At 34.3% G+C, this 15,802-nt stretch overlaps 1 protein-coding gene across 2 annotated transcripts; it reads right to left on the bottom strand.

Moving 5' to 3' along the window:
• Nucleotides 1–1,886: 1,886 nt before the first annotated feature.
• On the bottom strand, nucleotides 1,887–13,675 carry LOC109237384 (cellulose synthase-like protein G2). 2 transcript variants are annotated; one of them, XM_019403681.1, is made up of 8 exons: nucleotides 13,004–13,675; nucleotides 7,442–7,546; nucleotides 6,777–6,896; nucleotides 5,876–6,088; nucleotides 5,236–5,335; nucleotides 4,363–4,544; nucleotides 3,301–3,651; nucleotides 1,887–2,565 (listed from the first exon to the last, which is right to left on the bottom strand). In XM_019403681.1, exons 1-8 carry the CDS (start codon nucleotides 13,658–13,660, stop codon nucleotides 2,020–2,022), a joined length of 2,274 nt encoding a protein of 757 aa, XP_019259226.1. In that variant the 5' UTR covers nucleotides 13,661–13,675; the 3' UTR covers nucleotides 1,887–2,019. The 2 variants fall into 2 exon arrangements, with proteins under 2 accessions (XP_019259226.1, XP_019259227.1); XM_019403682.1 differs by lacking the exon at nucleotides 5,876–6,088.
• Between the last annotated feature and the right edge of the window lie 2,127 nt (nucleotides 13,676–15,802).

Below are 15,802 nucleotides of genomic sequence, written 5' to 3' on the forward strand. Positions count from 1 at the left end.
CATGCAGGACTTAAGGGAGATGAGGAGTTGCAAGACATTGTAAGCTATCAGAAACTAATAGGGAAACTCATTTACCTCACTATTACCAGACCAGACATACGTTTGCAGTCCAAGTTTTAAGTCAATTCATGCAGCATCCAAAGCAATCACATTTAGATGCTGCATTAAGGGTTGTGAGATACATTAAAGGATCACCAGGGATGGGGATATTATTGAAGAGAGGATCATTAGAAGATGTTTCAGCCTATTGTGATGCAGATTGGGCAGCCTGCCCAAACACAAGGAGGTCTGTAACTGGATATGTGATAAAGCTAGGAGAATCATTGATCTCATGGAAATCCAAGAAGCAGCCAACTGTGAGCAGGAGCTCTGCTGAGGCAGAATATAGAAGCATGGCAGCAGTGACTTCAGAGTTGGTATGGTTGGTAAAATTACTAAAGGAGTTAGGATTAACTGTAAAGGAGCCAGTAATACTGCATTGTGATAGCAAAGCAGCTATGCAAATAGCAGCTAATCCAGTTTATCATGAGAGAACAAAGCATATAGAAATTGACTGTCATTTTGTGAGAGAAAAAAATTAAAGATGGTCTGATCACACCTCAGTACATTTCCACTAAAGAACATCTCGCAGATGTGATGACCAAAGGACTGGGAGCTAAGCAGCATAGAGTCTTAATATCCAAGCTAGGATTGTTCAATGTCTTTCACCCTCCAGCTTGAGGGGTAGTGTGAAAATAACAAGTTAGCTGGTAGGTTGTTATTAGGACTGAAGTGTAAATAGAGAAACTAAGAGTTGTAGAAAGAAATATAACCAACTTAGTCTATAAAAGAGACTAAGTTGGTTATTATTGTACTCACTGAAAAGTACGAGCTTCTCTCTCTTCTTCTATCTGAACTCTGTACTCCAAATCTGAGTGTGTGCTGCATGTGTGAATCAAGTGAATGTTTGCTCAATTAGAGCAAATTGACAGCCCTTGTGGAAAAATTGATGACTTGAATAGAGTTGCTAGTGTAGTGTCTAGGCTAGGAAAATGCAAAATCCAAGCATTGCATGAATTTGAGCATGTTTATTTGGATATAACTTTAGGGGTAACTGATGTGAATCAGTAGGTCTCTTTTTGAAGCGGCGACCTGTTGGTTCTTTCTTCTTCTTTTTTGTGAAAAAATAAATATTAAAAGTAGGTCGCTGATTGTGTGGCGACCTGTTGGTTCTTTTTTTCCGTCTATTAAGGGGTCGTTTGGCCATAAAAATTTTACTTTTTTTTTGTTGAAATTTTTTTATTTTTTTCAGAATCAGTTTATGGCCATGGAATTTGCAAATTTCACTTGTAATTGAATTTTGAAATTTTTAAAAACTCTAAAAAACTATTTTCCAAAATTTTCACTTCAAATCACTCACAAAAATTTAAAAACATCTCCAAATTGTATTCACGTCCAAACACAACTCTAATTATCAAATACCATTTTCACTTGAATTTTTTTTTTTACTTTTTTTTTTTAGAATTTTACAATTCTTATGTCCAAATGCCCACTAAGAAGTGACCTGTTGGAATTTAAAAATACCTGTGTTGAGGTGATAATCCTAACTCAGGTATTTGAACAATCTAACTCTAAATTTTGACCCACTGAGATATCTAGCTTGGTAAGAACATCAATCGTATATGTACTGTAGATATTATATTACTAATAGTGTAAAATATTATAGTGTATACATCTAGCAAAAATAAGTAGTAATACTTCAAAGAGATATGAAGGGGAGCCTTGGAACAGCCATTAATGATTGTATTAGGGTAGTATGTCTATATCATACTTCTCGGAATACGATCCTTCCCGGAATCCTGCAGGATACCTTGTACACCGATCTGCCCTTTTGCTTCAAAGAGATGTGATAGAAGTGGAAAATTGGATCAATAATCATAGTGTCTATCTTAAGCCAAGTATATAATGATATTTCAGCTTCATGATGTCAGGTTACATCATTTTGCAAGCTGCTCTGAATACCATCGTTATAAAAAAGTGTTACATTACAAAAATAGATCCAAGAAATAAGAGTAAAATACAGAAAAAAATAGACAATAAAGTCACTGAAAGTGGAACACTTCCTTTGTCTTTCCTAAATATCATCCCTTCAATTATAGGATAATTCACCACCAAAATGAAAAATGATATAAAAACTTGGCCAAACAAATCACTCAATCTGCCTTCAAATATCACTTTTGCACTTCCCAAAACAAATGAGACCATATTCAATGTGACTAATGTAACCAAAGGGACAATTAGCATTTTAGATGCTTGAAAATCATAGATTCCCATTTGGTATCTCTTCAATTGTTCATTGTCAACAACTTTATTTGTGGGCAAGAAACTTGCTTTTCTAAAGCCAAATAATTTCAAGATTGCATCCAAACTTCCATAGAAATAAGCTGTTATTGACTTTATCATCCATACCCTCCATTCATTCCACCATGTTCTCATTGTTCCTCCAGTGTGAACAACATCCCATAAGTATTTGCCAAGTGTTGACAAGAAAAGTAATAAATATACCATAAACCATGGACTTGAGACCTGTGAAAATTGATGTAGTTTCAATCAAAGTCTATCTTTAAGAGTTATTAAAGTCTTGAAAAATTAAAGTTTATATTCCCTCCATTTCATTTGATATGACGGTGTTTGACTGAAAAGCGCAAAGTTAAAGGAAAACAAACACTTATGTTACATACTAAAAGACCCTTAGAACTTATGGTTTGGAACATTCATGTCATAACATTAATAAAGGGCAGCCAAGTGCACTAAGCTCCCGCTATATGTGTGGTCCAAGGAAGGGTTGTACCACAAGGATCTATTGTACACAGCCTTACCTTGCGTTTCTGCAAGAGGTTGTTTCCTTGGGTCGAACCCGTGACCTCCTAGTCACATGGCAGCAACTTTACCAGTTACGCCAAGGCTTCCCTTCATGTCATAACATTAATATGGATATAAAAGCATGTTAGTCAAAAATGGAAAGTTTACGGTTATAGAGTTCTTGATATAGAATGGTGCAATTCCTTTTAAACAAGACTAAAAAAAATAAAGAATTAACCTAAATAGTCACTCAGCCGACCACTTAAACTAAAATAATCAACTGATGTATAATATATGTATAATCTAGGTATAATATATATACAACTGTGTATAATTAGTGTATGATCTATGTATATCGACAAGAAAAAGCAAACAGTGAATCCAACCGACTATTTGTGTAATGATTCAAAAAATAAATAATATCATATAAAATAAAATAGTGACAGTATTATCTTTTACCTTAGGGTAAATGGGAATGCCATTTAGGAGACAAAGCTGAGGAATGATAGCTAAAAACCAAGCTGGGAGGCAATAGAGAGGCTGAGATGCAAGATAAGCATAACACATGCATTCAAGAAGAGGCATTCTTGAGATTAAGCCATAAATTAGGGGGCAAAATCTTGAGAATAAAACTTCAGTTAGTCCAGAACTCCATCTTGTGCCTTGAACTAATGTGTCATTCAAATTTGTTGTTGCACTGCCTAAAAATGCTGGCCTTGTAGGGTTATAAAAGACAGATCTCCAGCCTTTGCAATGCAAAATAAAACTTGTGAAGTAGTCTTCTGTCACTGAATGGTACAAGAATCCTATCTGTATAATGTAGCCAATATTCAATGTTAGTACAAATATGATAGAAATAAGAATTAGGTTATACTAGAGGTGGCAAATTGAAATTAATCCATCTTTTTAGTAATTCGCTTCATTTGCATAACGACGGAAAAAGAAGCAGTAACAATCGCCAGAAAAATAATATTACTAAAGCAAAAGAAACAATAGATAGTGATAGGGGTAAAATTTACGTACATACCATCCTCCCAACCCCACTTAGGAAAATTCAGTAGGTATGTTATTGTTGTTGTTGTTGCTTAACTTGCCCAAATTTAAACATATTGGATTATAACCAATTTGTTGACTTGACCTAACAGGTTGAACTCAAAATGACCCATCGCGTCATTGGGTCAAACGGGTCAAGATAATGTAACCCAATGTGTCAAAATGCAACTCAAACCCAAAATAAAAATCATACTTGGAAGATTGAATTATGAAGAACTTAAACTAATAATTTAAGAAAAATACATTATCTTTCACATTCTTTTTTTCAAGAAGAAAATAAAAAAGCAAGAGACTAGGCTATTTATCAATTTAACCTATTTTGACCCAAGCAAACTTTAAACGAGTTGAATTATAACCTATTTATCGATTTAACCTATATTGACCAGCCTAAGTTGAACCAAACTACCTATTTGCCACCTCTAAGTTATATTTACTTGGTTTTCAGTATTAATGTGATTATTGACTTGCCTGGTTTCCCCATTGTGAATCCATCTCATAGGTGCAAGAGGCTAAAATTTTTGCTTCTTGGATCTTATTGTCAGCAAATTCTTTGATGCCACTACCATTTTGTTTGTGATTAGTGCTTGTAAGAGTATTTAGGAACTCATTTGAGGAACCAAAACATTTCTTCAGCTCACTAATATCCATGTCTGATCAAAAAGTTCAAGAAATGTGATTAGTGCATATGCATGTATATTGGAGAAATTCTTTTTAAGGGACAAATGGCCAAGAATTAGAGGTCGTTTGGATTAATTGATTGTAAATAGTGTCAAAATAGCATGGGCTAGCCAGTTTCGGACTGATAATTGAAAAATATCCACTATTTTATGCGAAGATAAAATCTTGACAAGAATACCCTTAGCAAACACGGAAAAAATCCAGCATAATATGCTGAATTTTGAAACTCTTGGATATAAAACTATAGCACATTGTACCGGAGTTCAAAACTTCAAAGATACCTTCTAAGAGAATTCCAACATATTATACTGGAGTTTAACTTGTAAAAGTTTAAAATCCAGCGTATTATGTTGTAATTCACATACAAGGTATTTTGAACTCCAACACTTATGTTGGAATTGCATATGCAAAAAGTCTGAATTCCAACATATTATGTTGGAATTTTTTTGGATTTTACTTATGGTATTTTTGTCCAGATTTTATTACTGCATAAAAAAGTGACTAAATTTCGATTAATTTTAAAACAATGGCTAATTTTCAATTAGCAATTATAAATCAAGCTAATTTTAAATTTCTTTAAGTACTAAAATTCATTGAAATGAAGTGGTGAAACTGATTTTATAAATAAGCATTAGCGAACATTTTAATAATTAAGCAATATACCTTTGTGTATACCAGCCCCATATAGAGCTTTCCTCTTCATATAGAAGCATGTACCAGACAATATAGGTCCTATAAGCCCATCCATCCCTGGCCACTTGACCTAATAATAACATCAAAACCTCAGTTATACACAACTTTTGTCGGCAAAAACTTACTCGCACCGAATGTTTGTACTAACCTAATAAATACATGATACGTACTTTCAGAAATATGATTATCAATAAATTATGATTAAATAATACACATTCTCGCCTTATCTTGGCGTAACTGGTAAAGTTGTTGCCATGTGACCAAGAAGTCACGGGGTCGAGCTGTGAAAATAGCCTCTTGCAGAAATGCAGGGTAAGGTTGCGTACAATAGACCCTTGTGTTTCGGCCCTTCCCCGAACCCCGCGCATTACAGGAGCTTAGTGCACCGGGACTTTTTAATATACATTATCACCTTCATTGATCACTTAACCATAATAAATTTGTATGATTATTTGATACGAACACCCAATATGAGCAGGTATTTACCTGTTTTACCTGTCTATATAGACATATGGAAGCAAATATCCCGTAGAATTAGTCGAGTATATATGAACTGGCTTGGGCATCACGGTTATAAAAGAAAATAAACATATGGATATGAAAAGCTTACCACAAAAATTGCTCTCAAGGCAGAATCATAAATATCATTCTTGCTAACATTGTGAAATCTTTGAGGAAATTGAACAAATGCAAGTGAAGGAGAGATTTTGGGATCAAGGTGGAAACACATTGCTTGTCGAGCTGAAGATGGATCATTTGAGTGCATATCACAATCCAATATTAATATGTAAGGAGAATTGCTTATAATTCCAGATACTCTAAGCTGCAAAAAATATCATTAATTACTCTTAATCACATTTAACAAACTGAAAAATAATGATAAAATGAGTTAATACTTAGAGTACGCGAAGAAGAAAAAAAGATGCACTCTCTCCGTTTTATTTTATGTGTCTTAGTTTGAAAGAGCACAACGTTTAAGAATGTACTCTCTCCATTTTATTTTATGTGTCTTAGTTTGACAGAGCAAGACGTTTAAGAATGTACCCACTCCGTCTCAAATTTAGTTGTCATGTCTTGCTTCTCCAAAGTCAAACTATGTGAACTTTGACTAATATTTTAAAATATTTTTTTTCATCATATTAATATGAAAACAACTACAATTTGCTGTACTTTCGCATAGTTTTTGAATTTTTAAAATTTTAAAATATTGAGTTGATCTAATCCAATTTAACTTCGCAGATTGGTCAAATTGACTCTCAAGAAGCGAAATATAGCAACTAATTTGGGATGTTGTAAGGAGTAGAGAAGATTCTTGAATCTTGTGATCTTTAACGTGTCATATCATTCTATAAGCGAATATCTTAAAGGGTAAAATAAAAATATTTATTTTAAAAAGTTATTGAATATAAAAAGCTATATATATAGAGAGAGAGAGAGACTAAAAATAAATGTAAGACGCATAAATTAAAATGGAGGGGAGTAACTATTTATGGAAAGGCAAAAGAGAGTACCAGAACATTGAGAGCTCCTGCTTTGAAATGGTGAGGATGAGCAGGATTTTTCTCCCTTGAAACATACACAAGCAAAGGTAATTTAACTTTTCTACTATTTTTACCTCTCTGGCCTATTATCTGCAAAAACAAAATAGGCAAATGTGTTAATAAAATTTTAAAAGAAAAAATATGATACTAATTCCACATCCAACAATTTGATTTCTTATAATACGACCATGTATTACATCCCAAAAAAACCTATAAACATTAATGGTTACCCATATATTTTAAATAATAACTTAAATATATAATGGAAATTATTGAAATGTCAATTTTGGAACACAAGGGGTGTAACCTTAACTGAGATAATTAAAATACATTAAAGGAAATAATTAAAATCCAAGATTGAAGTTAAAAACAAAAAATTCCTATCTATTGGATTCTATATATGATTTTTCGTATATAAAAAAGAAAACAAGAACTTAAATCATATATGCAAAATGAGAAAAGTATTAGATGTATCATATTAAGAAAGTTTTACTCATTTTAAACCCCATATTTGGTAAATAACATATCAATCGTACACCCCAAAGGTATATATATCGTACATAACACTTATATTTCGAAGAAATTATTTTTGGTCGCACAGACATTTCTGATAATTTTTGCTAAAAGAATTGTACCTCAATAACGGTGTCACGGTTTGGACCAAAATGGAATATCGTATCCTCTGTCTCCTCATTTTCTTGAGCTTTCTTCAATCGCTCCTTGAAATCCAAGTACTCTTTCTGCATCAAATTATATAAATCTAACTCGTAAAATTTTATCTTAAAAAATAGCTCTTTCAACTTTTGAAGGAAAAAATAATATCGCGAATAAAGAGAATGATAGAAGTAATTCTACAAAATAGATAAAGAGAATTAATAAAAATTCTTAGATAAATCAACAAAACGAAATTTGATAAAGTAAAAAATGCGCAGTTTAAAATCCATTCAAATGAAGTAAAATTGAGGGTGAGTGGATATAAATAATCTATCTCCAAATTCTGTGTTCTTTTCCAACATGTTACTAAATTGATTCGTATATATTGAGTAAAGGGTAGTATAGTGTTTGTATAGCTTAGTATAAGAGAGGGGTAATTTTGTCATTTCATAGCTTTTCTCCACTAACCACTGTGAAGTGGTTATATTAGTTAATATTGTACCTTCAGTTGTTGGTTAATATAGAATTAGATCTTCTCCTCCTTCTCTCTACTTTCTCTCTCTACAATATTGCTCAATTTCTTCATACTTCAATTGCATGCGTATGAATCTGAGTTTGTCAAGATAGAACTCAGATTCTATCATGGTATCAGAGTGATCGATCGAGATCTAGGACCAAAATTTTTCAATTTTTCATAGGAAGCCATTGCTGAAGCAGATTGGCCATGGGAGAACCAGAAGTTGAAATTCCTCGAATTGATCATAATCATCCTTTGTATCTAAGAGAATCAGACACACCTGGTGTGGCATTGATCGACATAAAACTCACAGGCCCAGAAAATTATGGCATGTGGAGTTGAGCTATGCGAACAACATTGTTGGTGAAGAACAAGTTAGGGTTCATAGAAGGAACTTGTGTAAAAGGCTCATTCAAAGGCGAATTAGCAAATCAGTGGGAAAGATGTAATACTATGGTGTTGTCATGGATAGGAAAGACAGTGGCAGTGGAATTGCAACCTAGCATCATTTATGCATCAAATGCAACAAAGGTTTGGAGCGAGTTTAAGGAACGATTTGATAAATTGAATCTAACTCAAACTTATAGGCTGTGGAAGATGATAGGATCATTGAACCAAGGCACAGACTCAGTCACTGTTTACTACTCCAAAATGAAGGATCTATGGGATGAAATGGACTTCTTAGTGGCAGGACCTGGGTGTGATTGTAAGGAAACAAGGCCTTTCATTGAACAGTTAGGAATTTGAGACTTTTACAATTTTTAGTTGGCCTAAATGAAAGCTACAGCCATGTGAGGAGCCAAGTGTTACTCAAAATACCTGTGTTGACGGTCAATCAGGCATATGCCTTGGTCATACAAGAAGAGAGCCAAAGAACCCTTGGAAAAGGGGAATCTAATAGTGAGGTTTTGACCATGCTAGCTGGGAAAAATCAGACATTCAATCAGGGATTCAAGGCAAAGAAACTAGGGTTGATCTGTGATTTTTGCAGCTACAGAGGTCAATTGAAGGAGAACTATTATAAGATCATAGGGTATCCTCCGAATTTCAAGAGTAAGAAGAAAGCACAGATACAAGAAGCCAAACCTTATGCTAATGCTGTTGCTGCTGAGACAGGGAATACATCAAGCACTTAGCCCACACAGGGGAACCTTTTTACGGAGGATCAATACAAATAGCTACTGAACCTTCTGAGTAAACAGGACACATGTGACTGTCACTGACTTATGGCAGGTATAAATGCATTGTTATCAAATGCCTTTGATTGTAATTGGATATTAGACTCAGGTGCTTCACATCATATTACCTTTCATAAGGAGATCATGCATGATATTAAGGATTGTAGTTCACACAATAATAGTGGAGTGCAAGTACCGACAGGAAATAAGTGCAAAGTGTCCCATACAGGAAATGTCTCTATATTGGACAATCAACTATATGAAGGATGTTTTACATGTTCCTGACTTTAAGTTCAAGTTATTACCTGTTTCAAAGCTGACCAAGGAACTGAGTTATTGCAATGTTCTTCCCTGACTTTTGTTTATTGCAGGGTCTTTACAATGGGAAGGTGATGGGGATTGGTAAGGAATCATGTGGACTGTATCTTTTGTAGAGAAGATCAATACCTACAGCACCAATGGTCAGTGATAGTACAAATAATTCAGCCCTATGGCACATGAGACTAGGACATCCTTCAATAAAGGCAATGCAGTATATCCAATAGTTGAGAAACTCGGTGGACAGTAGAGTGCAGCATAATTGTGATATATGCCCCTTGGTTAAACAAAGCAGGCTACAGTTTCCATCTAGTAGTAATAATGCTATTGGTATTTTCCAGCTTATTCATGTAGATGTATGGGGACCTCATAGAATACCTACATATGACAGGAAGCACTATTTTGTTACAGTGGTAGATGATTACAATAGATTCACTTGGGCATGTTTGTTGCAATCAAAAAGTGAAGTAATAGTTGTATTGAAGAGTTTCTTTTCAATGGTTAAAAACCAATTTGGTGTAACTGTCAAAACATTAAGATCTGACAATGGAACTGAATTCTTCAATTCTAGTTGCAATGAATTATTTTCTTCATTAGGAATTATTCACCAGAGTAGTTGTCCCTACACACCTCAACAGAATGGGATGGTAGAGAGGAAGCATAGACACATTATGGAAGTAGCTAGAGCTTTGAAGTTCCAAAGCTCAATTCCTAACAGGTTTGGGGTGACTGTGTAAAGGCTGCTGTGTATCTTCTTAACAAATGGCCTACTTATGTTTTAAGAGGAAAGTCAACACATGAGCTTTTATACAATAATCCACCTGACATAAATCACCTTAGGGTGTTTGGTTGTCTCTGTTATGCTAGTTATCTACCAAAAGGAGATAAATTTAGTCCAAGAGCCAACAGATGTGTGTTGGTGGGATACTCAACAACTCAAAAGGGGTAAAGACTTTATGATCTAGAAAGGAGAATTTTTCTGGTCAGCAAAGATGTCATCTTTAGGGAAGATATGTTTCGATTCAAGAATGTTGAACTGGATTCTGATGTTTTTTAAGCTCACTGAGGCTTTGCTAGAGAGTGGATATAAACAAAGTGCATTTGATCATTCTTTATTTACCAAGAAATGGGGAAATGGTTTAGTAGTCATTCTCATCTATGTGGATGATCTACTAATTACTGGGAGTCATCCAACATTGATTGAAGATGCAAATGACCCTACACAATCATTTTAAGGTAAAGGATTTTGGGGAGTTGAGATACTTTCTTGGCATTGAAATTCTGAGATCAAAAAGGGACACATTGCTTAACCAAAGAAAGTATGCCTTGGAACTTATTTCACAAGTTGGTTTGAGTGGATGTAAACCTGCTAAGACACCTTTGGAACTTAATCAAAAACTGACCACTGTTGATTACGATGTTCATATAAGAAATACTGATGATGTAGAGCTTGATGATGCCACATCATATCAACAGTTAATTGGAAAGCTCATTTACCTTACCATCACTAGACCATATATTAGTTTTGCAGTTCAGAGCTTAAGCCAGTTCATGCAGCGACCCAAACAATCACACTTAGAGGCAGCCTTTAGAGTGGTTAAATATCTCAAAGGTTGTCCTGGATTGGGTGTATATTACTTGCTGGTCCTATTACTAATTTGACTGCCTATTGTGACTCATATTGGGACAAGAGGGGTTGCTCTGGTTACTCTGATGGTAAGCAACCTCCACTTCCAACCAAGAGGTTGTGAGTTCGAGTCACCCCAAGAGCAAGGTGGGGAGTTCGTGGAGAGAAGGAAGCTGAGGGTTTATTTGGAAACAGCCTCTCTACCCATGGTAGGGGTAAGGTCTGCGTACACACTACCCTCCCCAGACCCCACGAGAGGGATTATACTGGGTGGTTGTTGTTGTATTGTGACTCATATTGGGCTTCCTACCCTAACACAAGGAGGTCAGTTACTGGATATGTTGTCAAGTTGGGTGAGGCACTCATTTCTTGGAAGTCTAAGAAGCAATCTATTGCAGGAGTTGGGACTCACTATATCCCAACTTGTGTCACTATTCTGTGATAACAAGGCAGCTATCCAAATTGTCAGCAATCCTATTTTCCACAAACGCACTAAGCACATTGAGCTTGATTGTCATTTTGTGCGTGAAAAAATCAAGTCTGGGCTCATCATTCCTCAGCACATTTCCTCTGCTCAACAGCTTGCTGATCTACTAGCCAAAGGTTTACCTACTGCTCAACATCAACTCCTTTTGTCCAAACTTGGCGTGTTTGATGTCTTTCACCCACTAGCTTGAGGGGGGGGGGGGGTAATGAGTAAAGGGTAGTATAGTGTTTGTATAGCTTAGTATAAGAGAGGGGTAATTTTGTCATTTCATAACTTTTTTCCACTAACCACGGTGAAGTGGTTATATTAATTAATATTGTACCTTCAGTTGTTGGTTAATATAGAATTAGATTATCCTCCTCTCTACTTTCTCTCTATAACATTGTTCAATTTCTTCGTACTTCAATTGCATGCGAGTTTGTCAAGATAGAATTCAGATTCTATCACAATAAAATTTCTAATTTTAGTAAATTCCAAATTAAAGGTCAACTTTTACTACTTTACTTTCCCGATAAACATATTATTTCTAAAAGATTCGTCAAAAGGTAACGATAAAGCAAAATTAAATCCCTAGTATTTTAATGAGTCACTTAGCATAAAAAGAAGTAATATTATATTTATTGGAGTGTCAATATGCTCACTGCTGAAGTTAACTCATCTAAAAATTTAAGATCAATTTGGATTATCGTATGCAACTCAAATTACCCCTTAAAACACTTGTCAAGAAATAGAGAAAAAATTTAAGATTTTTAGCTTTGGTTTGATTTCTTTTTTTTTTTTTTTTTAGTCTCCCATCCGGTGTCCAGTATCCCTATTGGAACCCGACTAAATTTGGATTCGCACCAAGAAATTCCATATTTACTCCCTGACAAAAACGACTCTCACACACAAGGATTAAACCCGAAACTTATGATTAAGAATGAAGAATTATTTATTACTCCACCACAACTCTTTTGTTCGTTTTGGTTTGTTGAATATAGTACTTCATATCACTCCACAAAAATGAAAGAATATTGTACCCAAAAATAAAATGAAAGAATATTAGTACGATTTATCATGTCTAGGGATTCTGTTCCTTGTTTGAGTATTTTATTTTGCAAAACTTTTGCATTACCTTTTCATTGTCCCATAAATTCACAGGTTTAACTAATAAAAGTGTCTCCCCTGACTTTTGTTTGTTACATGAGGCAATCCGGTGCATAAAGCATCCTGCAATCACTCAGGATCCGGGAAAAGGCCGTACCCCAAGGGGTGAGATATAGACAGCCTACCCTAACGCAAATATTAGTGGTTGCTTCCACGGCTCGAACTCGTAATCTTTAAATTATACAGAAAAATTTTTACCGTTGCTCCAAAGCTCGCCTTGTTAATGCATAAAACTTAAACTCACAAATTAATGACGGATTAAGGTAATACCTGAATATTTTCTCTTTCTTGCAAGAACTCCTTGCTGCTATTAATCTCATCAACTCCTTGAAAATATGCCTCAGGGCAAGTTCTCTTTATCTCAAATTTCCTACAAAAAGGAACCCAAAATTCTGCAAATTTCCATGTTTCATTAATAGCATAAAATGTCAAATTAGAACCACCATCATCAGAAAGGTACACTGATAATTTTTCAATTGGATAATTAAGTGCTAAAACCGATAAAATAGTGTTCATAACACCTAACGGCGGCTCCGTTTTAGGATCCGCCGTGGAGACAAAAACATCTATCGCCGGAAGTTCATCTTCCGGCGGGAGTCGTTCTGGAAAGACAGAACGACTAACTGGGGCCCATATATCGGCCGAGTTTAGGAGCCAAAGAAACGAGAGAATTAATTCAGAAGTGAAAATTAGGAGCCAATAAGGGAAAAAAGATAGTGGGATTGTGTTGAGATTAATTATGAGTCTATAGTAGAACATGGATAGTACAAAGATTGAGTGAAGTAAAGTGTGTGTTCTGTGGATTATGGCTGAATTTTTGTGGACTCTACACTCTTGTAAAGGAAGAGTTTCCATTTTGGTTTTAAGTTTCCTCTGGCTTTGTTGAAGGTATTGAAAATGAAGAAGATGGTCTAAAGCAGACTCCATATCAGTGTTTTATAGAGCAAGTTACATATTTGATCCGTCGGCCAAAAATAATTACATCCGTTAAGCTAAATATCAAGCACTATACATTAATTACGTATAAAAATAGTATATCATATATTAATATATAAAAATATATATTTTTTGGTTATTATTACTTTTTAGAACGGCTATATACTGTCAAACTTCTCTATAACAGTCTCGTTTGTCCTGACATTTTTTGAATGCTATAGTAAAGTGCTATTATAAAGGACATATATTATAACATCATATAAAAATCAATTTCGAGTAAAATATGACTTTTATAGTGAATGGCTGCTATATAAGGATGTTGTTATAGAGAGGTCTGACTGTAGTATAGCTTTTCTTTTTCTTATATAGACTTAATGGCGAATTCGGAATTTCAATTTTATGGATTCGGGTTCAAGATTTTACTATCACTCATTTGATTGGAATGAAATCGATGAGTATATTATATACTTATTTATGCGTTCGGGTTCAAGATTTTACTACGACTCATTTGACTGGATTTGAAATCGATGAGTATATTTATATTTATTTGATAAATCTCTTAACACATGTATAAATTCAAGTTAAAATTATTGAGTTCGGACGAGCCTATACTCTAGTTGAAAAATAATAAAACTGTCCTTGTCTTACCCTCCACTTATAGACAGACATCCTAGCAATGAGATAGAAGAACGACACTCGAAACGTAATGCAATAATTATGATATGTCCTCATGATGTTACAAATCATTATCCTTTTTCTTGTCTTTGTTGATAAGGACATGTTTTATAAGCTAGCCTAAAAATACTTATAAAATTGTATAATATCGTCTATTTTAGATAAGTTTGGACGATTTCTTTCAAAAAGTTTCACAATATCTAAAAATAATATTTTATATAGAAAGTGCTTCCTAATCTTTTTTGCTATCAATGTTAGACTTTATTCGAATAAAAAATAATTTCTTTCTCGAACTAAAGCTTCACATGCCCTATCAACAAGCCCCTGCAACAATTGGATCAGACCATCAACAAGTCCCTCGAACTAAGTTTCACGTGGCATATGACGACGATCTATAGTTAACTTTCGAAATTCATTGTTTGTCAGCTACATGACTGAGCATTTATGGCCACCGAAGCTCAGAGCTAATCTTTTCTTTGCCGAGCCCGTCGTCATCATTCAACAACTTTATACTCGCTACGTTGAACCATGAACCATCGACTCTAATATTAATTGTTGGGTTAAGCTCGCTCGAAAATATTCTTAATATCGTATGACATTGTTCACCTCAGATAAGTCTAACCGACATTAGGATTCATAGATATAAACGCTCTGCACTTCAAATAATATTATATGAATTGCCTGTCATGATTGGTTATTAATTGAAAAAGGAATAAATGGAATATGCAATTTTTTCTAGACAGTCACGTGGGAACATGCAGTGGTTTGGAAATAATTAAGGACAATTATGGAGATTTGGATGAAGATGAATGTTTTATTACGAGTTTTAAAATAATTAAATACTATTAGCTGCCAACTAAATTACTTTAACATTTTTAAAATAACCATATGTATCGGTAGTGATTCGATTAATTTAGATTTATATTACGTTAAAGTTCATCAAAGGAGAACGTACTTTTCGAATACTCTAACACGTGTCCCGTTAAGTTCTCCCTCCTAAACACGACTCTCAAACCCCATATGGCTACATTGTGGATGCTAATGAATGAGAAGAAAGGATCCTCAATTTATGAAAGTCCAAACCTTCAACAGATAAGAAAACCAAATATGATAAGAAAATTAGGACAACACCTAACAAATATTCGTCGTTTTTTAGAGAGAAAAAGTACCTTCCACTAATAAAGAAAGTGACGCTCTAGGAAAAGTTCCCTTTCGAGTGTGCTAAATGAAAGTGACAAATTAGTTTGAATTATTAATCATTTCTTAGCTCATCAGTGATGAGTTTTTACGGCGAGTTTAAATTAATATATGATAATAACTATTTTACAATTAAATATTTATATATATGTAATGAATTTCTTAATATGTATATTATATTTTGAGCAACAATTACTGACTTCATGTGAATCCATATATTACTTGCATGTTAAATCCGCCTCTACCGATATTTCACTTGCA

This window comes from Nicotiana attenuata, unplaced genomic scaffold (assembly GCF_001879085.1).
Source record: "Nicotiana attenuata strain UT unplaced genomic scaffold, NIATTr2, whole genome shotgun sequence".
NCBI lineage: Eukaryota > Viridiplantae > Streptophyta > Magnoliopsida > Solanales > Solanaceae > Nicotiana > Nicotiana attenuata.